The 25028-nt window shown below is 39.1% G+C and overlaps 1 protein-coding gene across 2 annotated transcripts in view; it reads left to right on the top strand.

The window, feature by feature from the left end:
* Nucleotides 1-25028, top strand: part of LOC122812027 (cytosolic purine 5'-nucleotidase-like) — a 563563-nt gene that overhangs the window by 380767 nt on the left and 157768 nt on the right. For both annotated transcript variants that reach the window (XM_044084264.1, XM_044084265.1), the window contains one exon: nucleotides 9098-9268. In XM_044084264.1, the coding sequence (XP_043940199.1) occupies nucleotides 9098-9268 (171 nt within the window). The remainder of the gene's footprint in view (nucleotides 1-9097; nucleotides 9269-25028) is intronic.

Raw genomic sequence — 25028 nt, forward strand, 5'->3', positions numbered from 1 at the left:
GGAGGGGGGGTGGGGCTGTGCACACTACAAAGACTGCAAGTGTAACAAACACATTATATTAAACACAACTATTCAAGCCAAATAACATTGCATATTGAAAAGCCAATTAAAGATGTGAATTTAGTACTAGGAGTTTGGAGTGAATTTACATATTATTTTCCAAGACACAAAAACTGGGTTAACCTAGACAGAATATACATTTCACAGGAACATGTGTATTTAATTGAAGGTCTTGATACGCACCCAATAACTATGTCAGATCATGCACCAATAATAACTAAAATAAAATACAGAGTAATAAAATAAAAATGAGACACTGGTGCTTTCCCACCTATCCAGTGAAAAGAGAGGAACTTAAGAAATGAGCAGTGGAAATTATTCAGGAGCTATTAGAGAAGATATAAATTAATTTTGAAAATATAGCTGTGAAGTGGGATAAAATTAAAGTGGAATTTAAAAATAGGGTGGAAATAAAAGAAAGAGAGATATGGGTAAGAAGTAACAACAATTACTTAGAGGGACTGACAAGTGTTAAAGTACTGCAAAATAGGGGGAATCTCACAGAACAAGAAGAGGGGAAAATGCAGAATGCTAAATAGAAAATAAGAGATTACCTCGATAATATGCATGAATTTAAAAAGATTGCTGTTAAGCAACTGTTTTTTGATAATAATCCTAGAGCACAAAAACCTTTAGCACAACAGAAAATAGAAAGGGCTGTCACCAAGCTTATGGAACCTATAATAAGGAAGTTAACAAGGGCTCATGTAGAAGTATTGGACATACTTCAAAAATTCTATAAACATCTGTATAAAGCAGAGAAATATGGAAATCAAGAAAAGGTACAAATGGAAATGTTTATTGACTAATTAATTTGCCCAGGTTAGAGGTAGAGGAGGCTCAATTACTAACAGTAAGGATAGTAGGAGATGAGATAAAAATGGTGATGTATAACATATCTACAGGAAAGTCCCCAGGAATAGATGGCATTCCTGTGGAAGATCGGAAGTTAGGAGGGGGAAAAACTGATAAAGATCTGGAATATTTTGTTTAACAGTATTTTAAGAGGAGGTGAAGTACCAACATCCTGGTGGAAAGAGGTAGTAGCTCTAATACCTGTAGAAGTTAAAGATCCATCAGACCCAGCTTCATATAGGCCCATTTCAATACTAAATCACAATTATAAAGTGTTTAAATGGCAAAACGAATGGCAAAAGTGATGCCAAAATTGATAAATATGGATCAGTGTGGTTTTGTGGAGGAGAGGCAAACATTTGACAGCATTAACAGAACAGTGATGATCCAGAGAGAAGCAGAATGTAAGAAAATACCACTGTTGTTGGTAGGTCTTGATGCAGAGAAAACATTTTACGGAGTGAGTTGGGACTTTATGAGCACAGCAATGGAAGTATTTGCTTTCCCCTGAAAAAAGAATAAGGTTGCTTAAGAGGATATATGAGGAATCAGAGGCAAAAATTAAAATGGATGCGGTCCTTTCTGATAATCTCTGCTTGAGCAGAGGAACTAGGCAGAGGTGTCCTCTCTCCCCTTTGTTGTTAGCATTATATTTAGAACCATTGGCAAAGAAAATAAGAGACTCAGAAATTCAAAGATAAAATTGGTATGGTAGTCAAGAGAAGCTTGTTCTATTTGCAGATGACATTACTGTATACCTGACAAAACCAGAAAGGGACATTACAGTGCTGTGGAACATATTGAGACAGTTTCAAACATTTTCAGGATACAAAATTAATGAAGCTAAAACAAAAGCAGTAGCAGTAAATTATGTACTCACATACTAATTGGTTCAGCAATATCCATACTTATGGGGGCAGGATAAGATGAAATATTTAGGAGTATGGATTAAAAATGATACCAGTGTGGCAGCTAAGGATATGTGGGAAGAGACCAAAAAACAATAATACAAAAATTGAGAAAATGGAAGCTCTGTTATATGGATATTGATAGTAAGATACAAGCAGTTAAAATGTTCTAATGTCCCTTAGTCTTACACCGAGGCCGTGGTGGTGCAGCGGTTAGCGTTGCTGCCTCACAGCAAGAGGTCCTCCTGTTTGATTTTCAGCTGGGGTGCCTTCTGTGTGAAATCTGTATGTCCTCCCTGTGGTAGCGTGTGTTTCCTCCTAGTAATCTGGTTCCTCCCACATCCCAGTGACACGCTGTAGGTGGATTGGGCACTCTAATGTGGCCCTAGGTGTGAGTGTGTATGTGTGTGCCTTCTGTGGAAGGTTGGGCAACTCAGCACCATAAAACTTCACTGCCAATTGTTCTGCAGACCATTGTTCCGCTGTAGCAACCCCTAACTGGGATAAGCCAAAAGGAGATCATGAGTCTTATATACAGGTTAGGCATATTTTTATCAACTAGAGGAGAAGTTATAGATAGTGATTATTAAAGAGCTGAAGAATTTTATCTGGGAGGGGAAGACGGCAAGAGTCTTGTGGGATAAGCTTATTCTTCCAATAGAATAGGGTGGATTGGGATTACCTGATTTGAATGGGTATTTCAGAGCAATACAGTTAAGGCTGCTATACATAGCACAAGCAGAAAACTATAATTCAGAATGGAAAAAGATGATGAAGAAATGGGGGGAAATTCAAGTAACAGGGAGAGACTGGGATTTTTGATGCAAACCTTTAAGAAGAGCAACAATAATCATACAGAATATTATATTCATACAGTAGCAGAAGGTATTCTAAGAACTAAGCCAATATGGGAATGGAGAAAGTAGATTCTGCTGATAAGGGTGATTACAAATAGGGATACAAACCATAGGCAAGAGGGGGCGGGAGCATATTGGAGAAAATTGGCAATGGAATCAAGGTATTGGGAGCAAATAACTAGAGAGGGAAAGATAACAGAATGGGAAGATGCCAATAACTTACTTAGACTGCAGATTAGAGATTGCCTTTCATATCAAGGATTGATATCAGAGTACAGGCAAAGAGAAAGAAATAGGGGGCTCCTAAACACAAGACCAGCACTGGTAGAGTTCTTAGTAGAATCTAGAACAGACGTTGCTGTTAAGAAAGGAATAATTAGTAGGGCACATAAAATATTGCATAATAACTATAAGAATCAGTCCGAAGAGGTTAGGAATAATTGTGAAGAGAGATTGGATAAGCAATTCAACAAGAGACAATGAGGTGATATATGCATGTCTCCCAAATATGCAACAATATCTAGAAGATTTAGGATCTTTGCCTGGAAGTGTTTACATAGATATTTTATACCCCAGGCAGGCTTCAGAGTCTTTCCTCGGGTAGACAGCAAATGTTGGATATGTGCTGGGGAAGACAGAGGTAACTGGGACAATATTTTCTGGGAGTGTAATGGGTTGGCTGACTTTAAAGATTCCCTGCATACTGCTCTGTCAGAGATGATGGGTGAGCAAACTGGAGTGATTAGGGAAATTATTTTTTTATCTATGATACAGAGTTGGAAGTGCCTAGACATAGTAAGGCCTTGCTAAGTCTAATTATGATGGTTGCCAAAACAGCAATAACTAAAAAATGGAAATCAAAGTCTAAACCAACTTTACTAGAAGTAACAAAGATAGTAACAGAGATAAAATAACTGAAACTGGGATCTTTAGAAAAGGGCGGGAGTAAATTACACAGGAAAAAATGGGAAATGTGGGACCAATGCATACAGAGGAGGAACAATACTTAAAAGAAGGCAGGATCTGGATGAGCTATGTAATGGCTGACTGACAATGACTGGATATATTAAAAGTGAAGTATAATGTTTGCAGCTACAGCTGTGTTGGCACTGTTTGTAAGGTGTAATGCTTGCAACTGAGATTGTGCTGCTGTGATTTATTTTCATTTATATAAATGTAAGATTGTCTATGTCACACATGATAATTTAATAAAGATGTTTCTTGTAAAAAAAAAAGTGTTCACAAAGTGCCTGGCACCAGCAGTAGTCTTCTGCAGGACCAGTGGGGTCCAAAGCTACCCATACCTGTCCACAGATCAGACAAAACTCCTCAAGGACCTCAAATTCACCCAGGAGATTCTCTCTTCCCTGGGGTTCACAGTGAACCTCCAGAAATACAGCACCTCACCAGCCCAAAAGATTGTTTTCCTGGGGGCCCTTCTGAACTCCTCACTCCAAAAGATATTCCTCCCTCCAGATAAAGTCTACTTTCTGATGGATTACTTCCACAGGTTCCAGTTGAGAGCTTGCATCACAGCAAGAGAATTCCTATAAGCTCTGGGATACATGGTTTCATGTATCATGATGGTTCCCCTTACCAGACTACGCATGAGAAAACTCCAGTGGTACCTCAGGAATGTATGGTGCTAGAGCTCACAGTCCCTAGAGACCCAGATTCTCCTGATCCCTTGCCTCAAGCAAGAGTTCATATGGTGGCCACAGGCTTGCTCCCAGAATCAGGGCCTCCCCTTCAAATTCTCCCCATAGGGTCAAACTCTAACCACAGACACCTCAGAGACAGCCTGGGGGCTCACTTTCAGAATGCCCAAACCCAGGGGAAGTGGGATTTCAATTCCAGGACAGACACATCAATTGGAAGGAACTTGTTCTGCTAATAAAGGGAGAAAATATCACTGTAATGTGGTACATAAACAGACAGGAAGGGACATATTCTTACCCCCTGTGCCATCTAGCAATGTAAATCTGGGAAACAGCACATTCCATGGGGTTGTACATAATAGCACAATACCTCCCAGGAGTTCAAAATACCCTGGCAGACCATCTGAGCAGAAAACTGATGGACCCTCACAAGTGGCATCTGCATCCAGAGTTTTTTCTAACCATAACCCATATTTGGGGAGTTCCACAGGTGGACCTCTTTGCATCCAAGAAGAATGCACACCTACAAAAATTCTGCAACAGGAACAGACACGAGACAGCCTGGGAAACAGATGCCTTATCCTTCCAATGGACACAACTCTTCATTTATGCATCCCCCATTCTCCTTCTACCTTGTGTCCTTCTCAAAATAAGAGAAGAGGGCGCAAGAGCAATTCTGATAGCTTCAAACTGACCCAGACAGCATTGTTATCCCCTCCTCCTTGAGCTCACCAACCAGATCCCATGGCTACTATCTCAGAGGGTAGACCTCCTCACCCAGAATGGGAGAATTGTCCATCCCAACCTGCAGACCCTTAGCCTTGTAGCTTGGATGATCCCGCAATGCCCAGCAGAGGTGCTACACTAAGTAAACAGATGCTGGATATCCTCAAATAATTTAGAAGACTACTATTCTGAGTCTTGTGCAGTTGCACTTTCAGTATCTCTGAATCTCCATCACAATGCATGTTACCAGTAGCCACAATAATTTGCACTGCACAACACTCTTAACTTTCAGCAAATTCTAGTCTATGTTTGATATGCTCATCCATTTTAAAACTGCATCAGCATAGTACAATATGCATTTTATTTAGTTTTTAAAGCTTAATGTCACACCCAAAAACTAGTGTATAAGCAGCTTTCTTAAATTACATGCAAACATTGTTTTGTGCTAAAATACATACTTACATAGCTTATTTTTAGTTCAAAACATTGACTGCCCTCTGCATTAATTGTATTGAAAGACTCATTAAATGGCTATTTGTTTAGGCAAACACAAATTTTATTAAATACTTTCGTAACATGGGGCCTTGAATACTAGTAGCATAGCATTGTTGCTGTCATAGACAAGCAGGGTTCTCATGCTTTTGGATGTATTGTTTTGCATGCTTTTTTTTGCACATTTTTTATATTTTTTTATATGTTTATGTTCTTTTTATGTGGATTTTATATGTTTGTCATTTATACATTTGGATACATATTTATTTATTTATGTGTTTATTTATACAAGTTCTTAAAAGTGGCAGTTTTTTATAGTATTTTAACAGTAATTTTATATTGAAATGGTAAGAACAACTACAATGGTTTTTAAGTTTTTATAATAAAGTAATAATTTAATTGTTGAAAATGATCATAACGTAACATGCACTGAATGAATGCCAAGCACCTTCTGTAGTTGTATTAATTTTGTAATGACTTCTGCTATTTAAAAAGCAGTTTCAAGGTAGTTTATTGTTTTTAATGGAGTATCTGGTCATGGTATCTTTAAGATCTAATGACTCTACTGGGGACTGGTGAGTCATGTGATGATGAAAAGTTTTAAAAGTGAATGAATGCAGTTAGATCTGAAGAAGTTTAGCAATGTTTAAATGAAAGTGCCAATAATAAAATTGGGGTCTGTATATATCCAGTTTTCCGCTTTGCATTGTTTTGTTTTTTTGTTTTGTTTTCAGCAATATTTCAAACATTTGTCTTTGTTTACATTATTAAGGGAAATGACTTTCCAGTCTGAATTTGCTCATTTTGGATTGGCATGAGGCCCATAAATAATTGTCTTATTTTCTTTTTAAGTTTAATACAAGTTCTTTATTTTTATATATGTATTTATTTTTTGAAGGTCAACTACCTGTATCTGTAAGTGAATTAATGACAGCACATGCTAGTAGTAAGATAAAGCAATCGCAGATGCCATCAAGGAGTCAGAACAATCTAACTTACTTAGTGCTGGATCATTAACAAATAGGAAGGCCTTTAATGAGGTGTTATCTAGAGTGAGGCAAATGCTAAATTGAATAATACAGAACACAGTACAGACCTCTGGAGGGAGGAACTCTGATGAGTCAGTTTTGACCATGAAGCTTATGTTAAAGAGGTTAAGAACCACTCTGTGCGTCCTGAGCTTATTTCCTGTTTGTAAAGCTCATAGATGAGAATGGGATGGGTGACTTCATCAAAGGACTTGTTCTAGTCTTTAATTACAGCTCCAAATAAATAACCTTTTTTCATCTTTTAATGAGAGAGAGACTAAAAACAGTTTATTTCCACTCTCCATTAGACTGTTGAACTCTTGGGAAAAATGAACCATGACGTCTGTTACATAACTAGCCCATTAAGGGGCTTATTTTATGGATGTGCAATAACTAAGTGCAATACTAAGGTAGCTCACCTACATACTGAAGGACTGTAAGGTGCAATATACAAACTGCAATAATTCAGTCTATTCATAGATATGCTGCTATTGTTTCAATTTTACTTTGACAATATTACCTTCATATTGTTTCTTGTCTTCCTTGTCTCCTGTTCTGGGATAGGTGTGGATCACTGCTGTCCTGCTTTACTTACAAATTGCTACTTATTAAAATTCTACTGTGATATTTTATTAATTTTTCTCTGTCTATATGTGCAACTGTTTCCTGCATTGAGAATGAAGCATTGTAAATTTGTTCAGCTACACTGCTGTGTAGTTCTGAATGACAATAAAGTTTTCTTTGACTTTGACTGTAATACAGAGATGGTGGTGGTGTAGTCTCCGGGCCTGATACTATGTTGTTGTTCACCATAGATAAGCTTATATAAACTTACATGACTTAAAGATTACAATCAACAGATTCCAAAGGTTTGGAAAGGGGGATGCGTTAGATGGCCTATTAGCATTAATGTCAGCTGGGCCTGATTTGGGAGTAGTGTAAAAGTGAAAGTCTTCTAAAGGGAAAGAGTAATTCTCATGCAACTGAAAGCTTAAATACATGCATGAGTGGAGCTGATATAAATGTACTACATGTTTTCAGAAATGTAAGATTTATTTAAGAATTAAGGAGGCATATGAATTTCTTAACCAAGGTTGAGTTAATATCCCCAATTTAAAAGAGTGCCAGTAAACAGAAGAATGCAGGGTAACAAATTGGTTTTGTTTGGGGGAGTACATTTCTCTTTGCAAAAAGGTAAAGCTAAATTTACTGTGATTAATTATGTGCCATTTAGTTGAAAAAAGAGGATGAATAACACCCAATAACATGTTTTGCAGGAGTATAAGTCCAGTGTACTCCCCGTAACATGGAGGCAAGCCCAACACCTCTAACCTGTAAATGTTCCTACTCCAAGGTTGCAGAGACTCAAAGAAGAGGGAGAGGATGTAAGACAAAAGTAAAACAGGCCATCTTCCACAATGCAGTCAGTACATAAACTAGGCCGTCCCGATGCAATGAAACATTGACTACAGAAAGCTGGCAACCTTCCTGTTTTGATGTTCCAAGACTTGTTGTTCCAGGCCGTAATAAAGCATAGGTTCCCTCCTGAACTGCCTTCTCAGGTTTTTTGTGTCAAGAGGAAGCATGTTATGATGATTGCTCCATCATTCAAACTACCTGAATTAAGGTAGTGTCTGACTATTAAGGTACTTGCCATTTGCTTCAGTACTTACTGCCCATGTTGTACTTACAGCAATTTGATCATGACAGTGGGCGCTTTACAGCATCTAGTGAGTTAAGTGCTGCGATGCATTTGCATTGTTCCAATTTAAAATTTATTTGGGCAATTTTTAATAAAAAGTCTTTATTAAACCATAGCCCAAATAAATTTAGTGTAGTCCGTCCTGATATCATTGTAAGCAGAGACAACATTCCGTCCACAGACCTCTGCACATGCATGGCAGTTCACTCATTAAAGTCCATGGACACACTTCATGCTTTCACTACCATAATGTCACTGAGGTTAAAGTTTTACTTTAAGTTCATGGCATAATTGTAAGGAAAGCACTGTTATAAAAAGTTTTTCCATCAGCAAAAGCAGCTGCAAAAACACATTTGCCAATGCTGCAAAAATGTTGTTTAGCACTTTGTGCACTACTTGACATAGTGCATAGGTAAGGAATTATTTATAACCAAATCACTTTAACAGAGGAAGATAACATGATAAGGACCAGTACTGAATGAGGCTTAATACAATTTCAATCCTTTTCTCTAGAGAGAAAATCAACAGATCTAAACTGCAACAGTAACTCAAATACCATGTTCTAGAAGCAACAAAAGATGAGGACTTGCATGATGTATATAGGCATGAGATGAACCGGCTGATATCAAAGGGGCCTATCCCAGGGGGAGAAACTGCTACAGAAAAAAGAGATGTTAGTAATGCCAGAGTAGTAATATTCCTCTGTAGTGTATTTCTTCTAACAGTTACATTGAAGTAAGATGTTTTAATCTTTTTTTGAGACAAGCAGCACTTGTCATTTTTATAGTAAGTTTTTTTTTTTTTTTTGCAGGTTCTTCTGATATAGTATGTGACCTCCTAGAGGTGAAGGGAAAGGACATCCTGTACATAGGGGATCACATTTTTGGGGACATCCTAAAGTCAAAGAAGCGGCAGGGCTGGAAGACTTTCCTGGTGGTACCAGAGTTGGCACATGAACTGCATGTCTGGACTGAACAAAACAGTAAGTAATCTGTCTGGAACTCACTGACCCATCAAGAAGGAGACAGTGACAGTTTTAAAAGGACTGTAGGAATGTCAGTATAATAAGTTAGAAGCTTCATAGGAAAAATGTATCAGAATAAATCATAAGGGACAAAGAATTATAACAAACTTGTTTATACTCAAAAAAGGTTTGAAAAATCTGCAATACTAGGAGCAGAGTAGATAGAGATTTTAGAAATTCTATTGTACTCAAGAAAATATGGCAGCAGAGCTGCAAAGATATGAAATTAAAATAGTCTGCTATGTCATACATTAACAACATACAGTAGAAAATGTATTGCACCTAGTAGCATCAATAGCATGATTATGGCTGGGTATATCCAGAGAGTGGCAAAATGTATTGCAAATGTATTAAGCTTGATCACATTGAATGGGTGTACAAAACCATATAAGTAACACTTGGCAGCAGGAAATAAAACAGTGAAACACTTTTCTTGGACATAACCCTGGATAAGTTAGACACTAATGAAATATGAATGTGGACATTCACATGAATGGTTCATCATTACAGTTCAAACAGGATACAGTATACAGTTGCTAATGCTGCAGTTATTACATTGTTGAGCCTAGTATATCATTCCTTCTTGAGAAAGATTTATGTGGATATCCAAAGTTCAGGTGGAAAAACTGAAGTGAGTAGGGAAGTTTCTAACTGATGAAAAGAGGAAAGTTCAAAAGTATAGCTGAGCAAGGACATAAAGATACCAATCTGCTGAGCTGCAAACCATTTATGATTAAACTGAATGTCAATGCAGTCCTGATAGTCTTGCTATTTCATGAAGTATCCTGTTTCCTTCCAAAGAGGAGGAAGAAATGAGACAAATGTAGTCACTGGGATTGTTGAAGTCAGTTAATCTACAGAACAGTGCACACCCCTGCTTCTGGTGGTTGAGAAAAATGGCAAAGGCAGAATTTGTGTAGACTTAAATAAAGCAGTAATGAAAAATATGTTTGTACTATCTACTTTGGCAAGAGTGGAGACAAAGCTGGTTGGGACTCTGGGGCATGTGCATCTTTAGTTTGACACCTGTTGATCACAGTAGCAGGAAGTTAGCAATCTTTATCACTCCATTATTAGAATCCTGTTTTTGACGTCTTCCATTTAGAATTGCATCTTCTCTTAAGACGCTTCAGTGTGAAATGAGCATCCTATTAAGAAGTTGTGATGGTACTGGCACTTTGATGGATAATATGTTGATTTAAAACATAATCAAAACAGAATCTGAACTGTGCCTGAGGCAAGTGTTACCATCACTGAGTCAGTTCTTAAAGTGAACAAAGATAAATAATAGTTTGGAAAGCCTTATATACAGTACTGTGCAGCCTTATATACAGTACGTTGAATGCCACAAGCAAAGATGAAGTCAAAATGTGTATCAGTAAACTAAAAGCCATTAACTAAAACAGATAAAATGATGTTCACAGGTGCACTATTTGCTGACCAAAAAGGGCCTTTAACCAAGTCATTCACTTCCGACTATTTCACAAAATTAATAATCTTCGCTTCTTTGATGATACCATTTAGTGATTAAAAACTACCTGACCAGTTGAAGAGAATGACTGCTGTTTGGTAATACCTTATCTTCCTTAGACTATCCTACCATGGGTGTTCTCTCAAGGGTCAACACTTGACCCTATTATCCCCCAGTTCCAAAGCATAGAAGGATAAAGTTCTGACTGCACCTTAGACAGTCTAACTACCAATATATTATTTGGAGGGATCAAAGGAAGGACTGAAGTGTATGGCCAGCACCACCTCACTGTTCCCAAGGGGAGGGTGATGACTCAGCTTGCTGCACTGGCAATACCTGCAAGAGTGCAGGTATGTTGCTCACAGTATTCAACCTATCCTGCACATGCAGCAAGAAAAACAATGGCAATGTTATAATAAAATAGCCAAATTTGTAGTAAGCTATAACAATAGCACCCATCAATACCTAACCATCAGAGAATTACACTGGTTAGAACTATCACATCACCTAGCACATTCTCAGCTAACTACAATGCACAGACTTCTGTGTAAGCTATAATATTGCAAATCCCTTAACAAGAACAGTCATCTATCTATCTGCTTAACCGAATAAATTACTGGAAATTTCAACAAGGTGTCTTTATTCCTCCCACAGGGAGGGCATCAGAGAGAGAGAGAGTGAGAGAGTCTCCTAGATCTACTAGCTAAAGTGATTTTATCTGGACTAATTCTTTATACTCTGTTTCTATCCCTTAACAACATAATATAACACTTCTTTCCCAACAGAATTTTATGCTGGACAGAAAAATCACCAATTACTACAGCCAAATCAACTACTACTGCAGGTGACTATCCAAACTCAAATAGTGTAACTAAGCTATGGCACCACATCCCACTTCCACTGAAATCCATTCAAAATGCAAGCTCATTTAAAACACAATTAAAACTTCACATATAAAATTAATGGATCTGATCCTGTATATCTCCAGGATGAATGCAACTGTTATTTTCAGCTTGCCATATCATCAAAATATTTCTCTTCATTCAGAACTCTACGCTCCATAACCATTCTTCACCAATACTTGATTAGTTTTACTAGCATCTCCCCGACCTTACCTAAATACTAGCTATCCTAAAAACTATAGAACAAAAACTTGCCTTCTGATGCTGTATAAACTATATAATGGAATTGATGCTAACAGAGTTTATAATTATCTGGAAGAAAACTCAAATATGGTATGACAATGTGAGGTATTGCCAGCTATGCCAGGAGAAGTAGGGCAGTGGATGTTTAACATATACCAGCATTGTTAGCTGGAGTTTAATGATGAATTATATGTCATTTGTATATCAAACTGATTTGTGCAGGTGCTTGTGTTGAAAATGTATTTGTAAATCTGCTTGTGTTAAAAAATGTACCAACAGTAGGTTCTGCTGGACAGAAAAAAGAAATACACCTGTATCTCAGACTGTATTATAACAAATATAATATTGTACTAGAGGATATTGGAAGAGAAGAGGTTAACCTCAGTACAGCTAACTTTGAAAAATAGACTGAAATTAAATTACCTGGTTTAGGGCATAAAGATTGTATCTTACAATTCTGATTGCAGCCAGAGACAAAATGTCTGTGAAAACAAGAACTAAGAATCCTGCTGTACTGTTCTTAGCAGTGAGTTAATTGCTACCCTGGAAGGGTGGAAGTATTGAAATGGTATTATGGTTTCTAGATGCTATAACACATCTTAGCAAAGCTCTATTTCTGTGCATGGTAACACATATTTGCAAAATTCTGGTTTAGTTTCTAGTAAAGGGGGTAGTATGGGAACCAGAAGTCAGATGACCAGATGTATGTGATGTCATTCTGTAATCCAGCATTGAAATGATGTTTTAATGTTAGATGAGACAGAAGTCTAAGAGTAGTCTGTTTTTGAAACCTGACATAGAAGGATCACTCACCCACTTCATCTTGCCTTGCTTTAGTAAGTAACCAGGGAATAGTAATTCTTTAGATCAGTCTGGAAAATATAGTGAGATTAGTTAAGTACTGTTTTTCTGTATCTGTGTCAATCTATTCACCTGTCCATCCATCCTCAACCTCTTTTTCCCATTTTGCACATGGGGTTGGGGTGTCACCAACAGTGACAATCATCTCAAGCCAAGGTTTACACCACCAGATGGCTAGCCCTGCTGTGGTTACTCACACACACACACTCACACCTAATGACAATTTAGGGTGTCCAGTCCACCTACTGCATGTCTTTGGACTGTGGGAGAAAAACAGAAACCCAAGCGGCTGCAGGAAGGACATGCAGACTGCACAGAAGACACCCCAGTCGATAATCAAACCAGACAACCTCTTCATGTAAATCGACAACACTAACCACTACTCCAAGGCAGTCACTTATTTTAATATTTCCTATGATTGAAACTGTGGTGTTTATTGTAAATAGATATTTAGTATTTTGTGTTTTTTTATTATTTATTATGAAATATATTTAAAACTTTCATTGTGACTGGTCTTTTTGAGAATGTTTTAATCTTTAAGGGTATTTATATTTATTTGGTGACACTGTGGCCACTCCTGGAAGCCTTACTACATTGGTCAAACACTACCATTTATATTAGTATTAATTTCAGTCAGTATAATTGAGTACCCTTGTTGGAGCCTTAGAGTAGCTGGCTTTGGAGTGTCCCGGTGGCAGTATCTACCTTATAGTCTGGACAGAGGGGCATCACTAGTAAATCTGTGTCAGCCTTTCACGTGTGTGTGTGTGTGTGTGTGTGTGTGTGTGTGTGTGTGTGTGTGTGTGTGTGTGTGTGTGTGTGAGTGCGCACACGCGTGTGTGAGAAAATCAAATCTCAAAGTGCGTGTGTGTGTTTCTCAGCTACTTGGAGCAGGGACATAGAGCACTGGTTTCACAGAGAGGGTGGTGGAGGACCTGACCTGGGATACTCAGCTGAGGACTCAACTCTATAGCTGTGCCAGTGGAAGTCTTATTGGTGGCCTAGAGAGAGAGAGAGAGAGAGAGAGAGAGAGAGAGAAAGAGGAACCCAGACCCCGGACTGATTGTATTCCCTGTGTGCTCTTAAGGGAAATTATGCTTGGTGCAGAGAACTGCATCTGAAATTACTTTGTGTAGCTATGTTTGTCCCAGGTGAACATCCCTCACTGGTGTCAGTGGTGAGGATTCAGGCTCCTTGATAACTGGTCCAGAGGAGGGGACGTCACATATTGGTGAACAGTGCTGGGATATTAATTGAACTTCTGTAGCCTATAGGCAGTTGTCACTGAAGGTGTGTGTACTCTCAGCAGCCACAAGGTAAACATATAGAGTTTCATTTTCACAACAGTTTTATTTATTTTTTTGTTAGTTTGGTTTAGTCAGGGAAAGCAGGCAGAGATGTCAGCAAAGGAATATGGCAAGTTGACAAAGAACCAGTTGGCCAAGATGTGCGAAGCCAAAGGACTGGTGCATGGCAACCTGACTAAAGAGGAAATGATTTCAGCCTTAGTCGCAGCTCAGACCAGCAACCAGGAGGATAACCAGTCTGGTGATGGGAATTTGCAGCCTTCAGAAACAGGACAGTTCACCTCAGAGGACTTAAAAATCTGTCTAGAGTTAAAGAGACTTGAAATGGAGGCCAAATGTTTGGAATAAGAATCAGCAGAGAGACTGCTATGTTTGCAGGCTGAAGAAAAGGAGAAACAGATGGAATTAGAATCAACAGAAAGACTGCAGCATTTGGATGCCAAAGAAAATGAGAAGCAGCGTCAACATGAGAGGGAGATATTGACTCTTTGACAGGAACATGAAGATAATGGGGTAGGGAATAACCAAACCCCAGAAGCAATAAAGGTCAGTAAATTTTGTTCCATAGTTTACAGAGGGTGATAATTTTGATAGTTTTATTTATATATCTGAACAAGTTTTTAAACATTATAATGTTGGCCAAGGGTTTTGGGTACAGTTCCTGACCCCCTTGCTCCATGGTAAAGCTGTAACTGCTGTTTCTAAATTGTCTGATATTGATTGTGTAAACTATGATGAAGTAAAACATTGTTTACTAGAATGTTTTAAGTTTACACCTGAAGCTTACAGAAAAAAGGTTTTGTGAGCATAGACACAAGGCAGATGAAAGTGTATGTGATTATATTGCTGAGTTAAGCACTTATTTTCATAGGTGGGTGAGTGGGTGTCAGGTCACCACTTTTGAAGGACTGTCAGAACTTTTGGTGAGGGAACAACCCCTTAGCACTTTGCCTGAGGACATAAGAACCTGGTTGACAGACTGAGAGGGTAACTCTGTAGATGAATTCGGAAAAAAGGGGATGTCTACTTGGCAAGCAGGGCATCACTGCACAAGAAGGGGATGCCCTGTGCTGTACAAAGATATAAGGGAACCCATGGTGTCAGAGTTCACCAGTAACAAGGGAGACCACTAGTTCAGGTACATGGCCAGGATCAAGGGTTAGATGTTTTAAATGTAACCAGTGGGGCCATGTATCATATAGATGTCCACAGAGGCAAGGTGGGGGAGCCAGCAAGTGGGAATAATAGTAAGCTACTGGTAAGTTGTCTGGAGACAACAGCAGTACCAAACTATCATTGGAGTTTATATCCTATCTTAGTGGATGGAAAACAGGCCACTATTAAGAGAGACACAGCCTCTGACATAACCATTGTGAAGCCTCCACTGATTAAAGAGGAGCAGTACTTGCTTAGGCAATCCACTCCAGTCAGAGCTTTAGGAGGGAACCCATTCCAAATGCCTTTGACCAGGGTTCACATTGAATGGGAGAGTGGAAAAAGAAGCAAGCAAGTAGGTGTCTTTGAGGATATCCCTGCAGATGTCCTGATAGGGAATGATTTTGATAATGCAGTACCGTGTATGCATGCAGTTACATGAAGTCAGGCTTGGAGACAGGCATATGGGTCTGGTAGCTTGGGGGAGACCCAGACAGATGCAACATTTGAAGTAAGGGCTGGTGAGGTGGCTATTTCAGGGAGGGAGCTACCCTATAGCAGTGAGCCTGAAGGTGAGCCACAACTGCTGTTAGGTACTGATTTTCCCTTGGACAGAGGGACTGCAAGGGCAAAGGGGAGTGGTAGTACACAGGCTGACAGAGAGGCACCTCTGTCAGAAGACACCAGGCTTCCTATGGAAAGGTTGCTGGGAAGAGTCACAAAGATAGGGTTGAGACAGACTCAGCTCTCGGTCCCTACACTACAAGGCTTGAGGAAGGTAGCTAAGGAGGCACCTGATTTTTAAGGAAAAGGGTTGTCTGTACACTGGAACAAAGGGTTACTGTATAGAGAGTGGACCCCTGAGTGTAGGCTACAGAGTAAAATAATATAGCAGTTGGTAGTGCCTATCGCCTACCATCTGGAACTTATAGCTATAGCCCATGACATTCCTTTTGCAGGTGATATGGGCATAAAGCATACTAAGAGACATATTATGCAGAACTTTATTGGGCTGGGATTGCAAGGGATGTAACAGGGTACTGTAGGACCTGTGAACAGTGCCAAAAAGTAGGCAAGGCAGGAGACAAGGTCAAGGCTCCTTTGATGCGTTTATCTGTGGTTGAGGAGCCATTTCATAGGATAGCTATGGATATTTGGGGGCTTCTGAGTACCCCAAGTACCACAGGAAAGAAGTATATCCTGGTGGTAGTAGATTATCCTATTAGATATCCTGAGGCAGTGGGTCTGTCCTCCATCGAGGCAGAGAAGGTGGTAAATGCTTTGTTAGAGCTTTTCAGCAGGGTAGGTTTTCTGAGAGAAGTACTGACTGACAGAGGTGCCAATTTCATGTCAGACCTGCTGGCTTGTCTGTGGGAGTGCTGTGGGGTAAAGCACCCCCAGACTAATTGTCTTGTGGAGAGATTAAACTCTAGACTAAAGACCATGTTAAGGGCATTTGCAGACAAGTTTAACAGAGAGTGGGATAAATATTTGCCCCATCTGCTGTTTGCATACAGAGAGGCACCCCAGGAATCCACAGGTTTTTCACTCGTTGAGTTGCTGTATGGGCATATGAGGGGGTCTTTAGACTTGGTTCCTGATGAGTGGGAGGGTGAGTGTGAATTCCACAAGGAGTTTGTTGTGGCATATGTCCTAAACCTCAGGACAAGCCTTAGGGAGCTCATGGGCTTGGCCCAGGAGAAACTGGCAGGGGTCCAACAGCAGAAAAAAGGTCTGGTATGACTGAAATGCTTAAGCCCAAGAGTATGCTGTGGGACACCATGTTATGATTCTCATTCCTGTCAGACATAATAAGCTGCAGGCAACTTGGGAGGGACCCTTCAAAGTGGTAAGGAAGGTCAGTGATGTTAACTACATGGTAGAAAAGCTAGGCAGGAGGCAGAGGCATAAATTGTGTCATGTTAACATGATGAAGCCTTATTATGATAGGGAGGACCTTGTGCTAAATTTATTTACTTATTTATTCAACATTTGTTATTTGAGTTGGTCCAACTGAGCCAAAACCCCATTTTCAGTGGAGACCCAGGGAGAAAAGCTTCAGAGATTATACAGAACAACACTGTAAAATATGCAAAAATATTTAAAGTTACAGAAAGAAAGAAAGACGAATGTACTATAGTTAACAATACTTGAAGGATTTTTTATATATATATATATATATATATATATATAATTATTTGCAGTAGGAGGCAGGAGGAGTCGGAGGGGGATCTATGGCTACATCGAGCCAGTCAGCAAAATACCAAGTTACTAAGGTGGAGCCTAGGTTTGCAGGTATATGATATGACAGTGCAGCACCATAGTGGGCTCAGCAATGGCAATGTAGATGGGATCTCAAGACAGGGTATGGGTTAATGTATTCCCAGACAGGCTCATTCCTGTCAAACATTTCTCCAGGGTCACTTGAGTCTTCAAAGGGGGAGAGATGTGATGATGTGAGGTATCACCAGCTATGCTAGGAGAAGTAGGGAAGTGGATGTGTAACATATGCCAATATAGCTAGCTGGTGTTTTGTAAAGAATTATATGTCAGTTGTATATCAAATTGATTTGCACAGGTGCTTGTGTTGAAAATGTATTTCTAAAGCTGCTTTCGTTAAAAAATGTACCAACAGTGGGTCCTGCTGGATAGAAAAAAGAAATACACCTGTATGTCAGACTGTATTATAACTGTTGAAAGTAATGTTGTAACAAAGGATACTGGAAGAGAAGAGGTTAATCTCAATCTGGCTACCTTTGAAAAATAGGCTGAAATTAAATTACCTGGTTTAGGTCATAAAGATCATATTGTATAGTCCTGATTGCAGCCAAAGACAATGTCTGTGTAAAGAAGGACTAGAAATCCTGCTGTTTTGTCCTTAGCAGTGAATTAATTGCTACACTGGAAGAGCAGAAGTACTGAAATGTTTTTATGGCTTCCAGATGCTATAACACATCTTAACAAAACTCTATCTGTGTGTATGATAACACATATGCACAATATTCTGGTTCAGTTTCTAGTAAAGGGGGTAGTATGGCAACCAGAAATCAGATGACCAGATGTATGTGATGTCATTCTTTAATCCAGCACTGAAATTATGTTTTAATACTAGATGAGACAGAAGTCTCAGGGCAGTCTGTTTTTGAAACGTGACACAGGGATGACTCACCCACTTCATCTTGCCTTGCTTTAGTAAGAAACCAGAGAATAATAATTTTTTAGATCAGTCAAAAATATAGTGAGATTAGTTAAGTACTGGTTTTCTCTATCTGTGTGAATCCATTCATCTGTTATTTTTAATATTTCCTGTGATTAAAGCTGTGGTGTTTATTGTAAAGAGATATTTAGTATGTTCATATTCTTTTATTATTTATTATGAAATATATTTAAACCTTTCATTGTGTCTCATCTTTTAGAGACTGTTTTAACCTTTGAGAGTGCTTTTATTTATTTAGTGACACTGTGGCTGCTCCTGGAAGCCTTCCTACATTGGTTAAACACTGCCGTTTGTATTAGTACTAATTTCACAAAGTATAATTGGGTACCCTTGTAAGAGCCTTAGAGTAGATGGCTTTGGAGTGTCATGATGGCAGTATCTACCTTATAGTCTGGGCAGAGGTGCATAGCTACTAAATTGTGCCAACCTTTCCCAGGTGTGTGTGTGTGTGTGTGTGTGTGTGTGTGTGTGTGTGTGTGTGTGTGTGTGTGTGTGTGTGTGTGTGTGTGTGAAAATCAAATCTTAGAGACTGCGTGTGTCAGCTACTTGGAGCAGGGACACAGAGCACTGGTTTCACAGAGGACTTGGCCTGGGACACTCAGCTGAGGATTTAACTTTATAGCTGTGCCAGTGGGAGTCTTACTGGATAGAGAGAAAGGGGAACCCAGACCCTGGACTGAGCATGTTCTCTGTGCTCTTAAGGGAAATTGTGCTTGGTGCAGAGAGCTGCATCTGTAAATACTGTGTGTATCTATCTTTGTTCCAAGTGGACATCCCTCACTGATGTCAGTGGTGAGGATTCAGGCTCCTTGACCACTGGCCCAGAGGAGGGGAAACAAAACAGTAACAAAAGAAAAGTCATATGGAACAAAGGATCATTTGTTGTTAAATAAAATCATAATGAAGAATTGTAAAAAGGGAATGAATAAGTATGTAATGGATAGATTACAAAAAAGCATTTGACAGTATCTCACATTTATGGAAAAAGGAGTGCTTGCAGATGTATAAGAAACACCTACATGGATCGATTATATTAAAGTCATTGTGAAACAGTGGCAAACCACTTTGCAGCTAAGCCATGATAAAGGACAAATTATTATTCCAGGGATAAAAATTCAAAGTGGGATATTCCAGGGTGACTCTTTGTCACCGCTGCTCTTCTGCCTTGCCCTTATCCCATTAAGCTGTCTACTCACAGATTAGGTATGGTTACAATTTGGCTCCCAGAAAATAACCATATGTAAAGACCTCCCATCTTCTTTTTGTGGATGATTTAAAACTGTATAGTTTATCAGATGAGGAACTGAAAGCACAACTGTAAGTGGTTAAAACTTTCTCATATGATATAAAAATGTTATTTGGTCTTGATAAATGTGGAAAAGCAACATTTAAAGCAGGGAAGCTACAACAGCAAGAAAATATCAGCCTGGAACAGGAATGTGATATAAAACAACATGAGCAAGAGAGAGCGTATAAATATGTGGGAATTGATGAAGGGTTGACAACAAAACATGAACAAATGTGAACAAAACTCCGTAAGGAATATTTTAGAAGACAAAAATTAATACTGAAAACAGCCCTGACGTCTAGGAGCAAAGTCCAAGCTATAATCCAATTTGTTCTTACTGTTCTAACTTACAGTTTTGAGGTGACTGACTGCCCCAAAAAGTATTGGATCAGCTGGACAGGAAAACAAGAAAAATGTTTTATGCTTATCAAATGATATATAACTATTAGTACATACCAAGATTATATATTCCTCATTCTGAAGGCAGTATAGGCCTTCTTGAAACTTGATTACATGGATAGATCTGCAGTCGTAGGACTGCATACATATCTGCGACTTCACCAGATCTAAACATAGTGAAAGCTTTAAAACATGAGGAGAAAAAGTCTAGGACAACTCTCTGCTTAGTTTAGCAGAAGTATGTCAGTGTCAAGTAAGAATAAAAATCATGCCAGAAGTAGACAAAAATCAGGCAGCAACTGAATGTGCCAAAAATCAAAAGAAAGAATATAAGGTGAAGAATCAAATAAGAAAGCAAGAAATGTGGAAAAGGCGTAAACATGGGTGCAAGTACAGAAAATTCCTGGAATAACCCCATGTTGATCGGGATCTGACACAGGAATGTTTAAGGAGAGGTGAATGTAAACCACAAGATGAAAGGTTTATATTGGCAGCCCAAGATAGAGGACCATGTAGTTGGTTTACATACTCCACTGAACATGTGGGGAAAACAGACAATTGTAGGTTTTGTAAAACAAAACTGGAAACAGTTATACATTTTGTTGCTGGGTGTGATATAGTAATGACAGAGGGCCTGTATAGGAATAATAATGTGGCAAGACTGTTGTATTGGTGATTGTGCAAACTTTACAATACTGAAGTAGCTGAGAATCATTGGAAACTTGCTCCACAAAGCATTATATAGAATAATGAAGTTTATATCACATGGGATCACCCATTATCATTTCAAAAAATAGATGCCAGAAAATCATTATAGTAGTCCATGAAAAGAAGACAAAAGTAGCATTGATCACTGAAATTGCTACACCCAATGATTACAGTATTTTATGTACATAGAGACACAAAGTCACAAAATATCAGGATTTGCAGGCAGAAATGAGGATAATGTGAAATAAAGATACCCTGACAGTTCCAATAGTAGTAGGAGCAATGGGTCTCATAAAAAATAATTTACAGTCATATTTAGATATATTACTGATACATGTAACTCCATATGAATTACAGAAGGCGTCAGTTCTGGGCAAATTACAGGTGCTACAAAGAGTACTTTTGGCTAACTTCAAAAATTGAAACATACTTTAACTTAGGAATGGGGTCCATTCCCATCATGGTATTAAAAACCCAAAAGACTTGGAGAAATTAAACTATACTTATATGTAAATATATGGGTCTACTTTTTCTTATCAAAAGCTCATGCTTTCGAAAAGGAAAAGTATGACCCCATTTACAGGAAAGTGCACTTAAACAAAAGTGCACTTTTGCGACTACCAGTTCACTGAACTGGTAATAGTAACAAAAAAAAAAAAAATGCAGCATCGAAGCATGCTACAGTGGGAATAAGGGAATATACCTGTTTCCCCACTGTAGTGCACTCTCAGACTAAGTATATATAAAGTAGCAGGGGTGTGGGGGGTGCAGGGGAGCTTGCTCCCTGCAAAAATGCTTTTGTAGTGCTTTTTTTTTTGTTGCTATTACCAATTCAGTGAACTGGTAGTTGTGAAAGTGCAATTTCATTTAAGTGCACTTTCACATAAATGGGGTCGTAATTTTCCTTTTCGAAAGCATGAGCTTTCGATAAGAAAAAGTTCTATCAAATATATATATATATATATATATATATAGATAGATAGATATAGATAGAAAATTGTCTGTGAACCTGCTCCCCAACTCTTAATTTCTGTCTTATCTAGTTTCTTCACTCACCTCTGTAAAATTTAATGTTGCACTACACTATTCAGGTAGTCTGTACCTTTACTCAATGAAAACAATGAGACGGTTCAACTGATATGACATTCTTTACTCTGCATATGAAGTAGACATCTAGTTTAACAATGAAAGATATACACAAATAACAAAACCGTACTTCAGCTTACAGCATCAGATCTGTAAGATAGGAAAATCAAAGTCTCTCATACAAAAGAAAAAGTCCCAATCTATATAGTGTCTTTTCTGCCTGTATCAGCAGTTTAGAGAATTTGCCAGAATAATAAGTCTTTCTTTTGAAGCTGGTCTGCTGACAGTTTGTTTTCCATATTTCACACATTCTGTTCCTGAAGGATAACTCCTCGGCCTTGCTCTTATCTTGCACGTCCTGTTGACGAGACACAGCTGCATACAAGAGTTCATCTTGACCTGCTTGTAGATAGAGAATTTCACAAACTGCATAGTTTATAAAAGATAAAATATTTTACTTCTGACTCCTAATAACAATGAATGCCAAGCTATATGTTTCTCCAAGTGCACTCTACAAACTGAAATGCAGAATATTTATTTTATATTTTCAGAATAAAATCCACTGAAATCCATTTTTAACCTGTTCGTTACTCTCACAACCTCCATTTCTCCGAATTCCTAAGCACTAATTGCATGCTGTATTATCTATCTGACAAGCCCAGTAGTACACCTCTTTAAATGTTCAGTATTCATAGGTTCATAGGTGTGTACTAGGCTAATGCCCCTGAAGTCTTTACAAGCCTAGCCCATAGGATTACCCTGGGATCATGCCACCCAACCTTAGTTTCCAGTGCTTCTGTTGAGTAGAGCCACTAGAGTGATTCCTAGGGGAGAATTTTCTATTTCCCATCCACTCATCAAGATTTCTCTTGAAGAGGGCCAGTGAGGTATTCTGCTTGACATGTATGGGAAGTCTATTCCGTAGCACGGGCAGACTCTGGGTTATGAACCTGTCCCTTCAACATGATGTTCTTCGTGTTTCACTGCTGCAGTCATTACATTTGGGTTATCCCTGACAAGGTAGCCCTCAGCCAGCCCAAATACCAGAGGTTTAGTATTTCTGCATCGGTTGCTGTCGCTTCAGGACTGACATCAGGTCATCAGTAGTATAAGAATAATTGGAGGTTTTTGAGTCTGTCCATATAGGACTAATGTTTAAGGCCTAGGATCCTCTTTGTGAGGTACTTTTGCAGCCTCTCCAGTTGTTGCAGGTGTCTAGTGAGGTACATGTCAAATGGGGCTTTGTACTCGATGACTGGCCTAATGAGTGAAGAGTAGAGGGAGACCATGACCTCTATCTTCCTGGATAAAAAAACCTTAATAATGAGATGTGCCACATAGAAGGACTTTCTGACCACAGTGGCAGTGTGGTGGTCAAAAGAGAGGTTGCTGTCAACTTGTGTCCCAGATCTCTTATAACGCCTTCTGTGTTCAGGGGTCTACCATCAATGTGGTAGTTCATGGGAACTGGGTTTTTCCCAAAGGGGATGACAACACATTTTTTGGCATTGAGCTTAAGGCCATGGTTCTGACACCAGTCATTGGTCTCAGTGAAGCCTTTCTGTAGGATGTCAATATCACTTGGGGAATTAATAATGGCTCCCAAATTGCAATCATTTGCAGACTATGTCAGCCAGAGGCCCTTCGTATTGGCCTGGACTTCTGAGAAGTAGATACCAAACAGGAGAGGACCCAGGACCGATCCGTGTGGGACTCCACTCATGACTGATTGTCAGTCTGACCTCGGAGTCAGCTACTTTCACACTATGGGTTCTATCTGTGAGCCAGTTTGCAACCCACTGAGTGATATAGGGGTTGATGCCTAGTTTAGTGAGTTTTTCTATGATTCCTGAGTGGGGAATGGTATCTAAGGCCTTGGCCAGATCAAGGTGGGCTGCATGAACCACCTTGCCTTCATCCACAGCTCTGCTGACTGACTCAAAGAAGTCGACCAAGTTGAGCAGGAATGATCTACCTTTCACAAAAACCAAACGGTGTGGGACCAGAGTTTGGAGATTCCCCATGTCCTTGTTTATTAGGTCCATGATGATGGGTTCCATAGCTTTGCATATCAGACTTGTCAGGCTAATGGGGCAATAGTTCCCAGGGTCTGTAGTCGCTCCTCCTTTGTGGAGAGGGAAGACTATAGCAGTGCACCATTTGGTAGGGACAAAGCCTGAGGTGAATCTGTGATTGAACAGGGCACACAGATGAGGTGCCAGTTCACTCTGTAGTTCATGTAGAACATAGCCAGGGATATTGTCAGGTCCCATAGAAGCTGTATTCTTGACCTTAGACAGTGCTGTTTTAACCTGTGCAGCAGTAATACTGGGTGCCTGGCAATCTACTAGTATTGTGATTGGTCCTTTGGGGGGGATAAAGTTGGCACTGACTCTGTCAGCCAGTATATTGGCAATATCTATTGGCTAGGTATAGGAGGTCAAAAAACAAATGAACCAGCACCAGAATCCACACAATCATTTAATGTATAAAAATATAATGTGGGCAAGAATACCCACAGATAAATATACAAAACTCATAACACCCAAAGGGTGAACAGACTGAAGCATACCAGTTTCAGCATAAAGCCTTCATCAGTGCTACCTAACTAATCATATAACCTTTAGTTTATATATAGTAATAAGCAATTAGTGCACCACACAATTAACCAACCACAATTGTTCATTGAGTCCTGGAGAGAATAAACCACCTAATTTGATTATCCACATCTTTTCTTTAAAGTTCAAAAGAGAATGTAAATTCACTGAAGATGTATTTTGTTTATATATTCTGTCTATAATTGTGAACCTAAACCTGGCAGAAGGATGTTTAATCTGATGTTTGTATAAGTCATTTGTATTTCTCTGGCATTTAATGTCACTCATGTTGTTGTTGTGTCTTTCGGCTTTTCCCGGTTAGGGGTCGCCACAGTGGAACTCTGGTCCGCTAATGATTGGCAGTAGATTTTTACGTGGTGAATTGCCAGCCCTGAACGCACAACCTTCAATGAAGGTACGCCCATTCATGCATGTCTCCACCCAGAAGATGCTCTAGCTGAGAATCGAACAGGACAACGTCTTA

Source organism: Protopterus annectens, chromosome 9.part0, assembly GCF_019279795.1.
Source record: "Protopterus annectens isolate FY-2018-M chromosome 9.part0, PAN1.0, whole genome shotgun sequence".
Taxonomy (NCBI): domain Eukaryota; kingdom Metazoa; phylum Chordata; order Ceratodontiformes; family Protopteridae; genus Protopterus; species Protopterus annectens.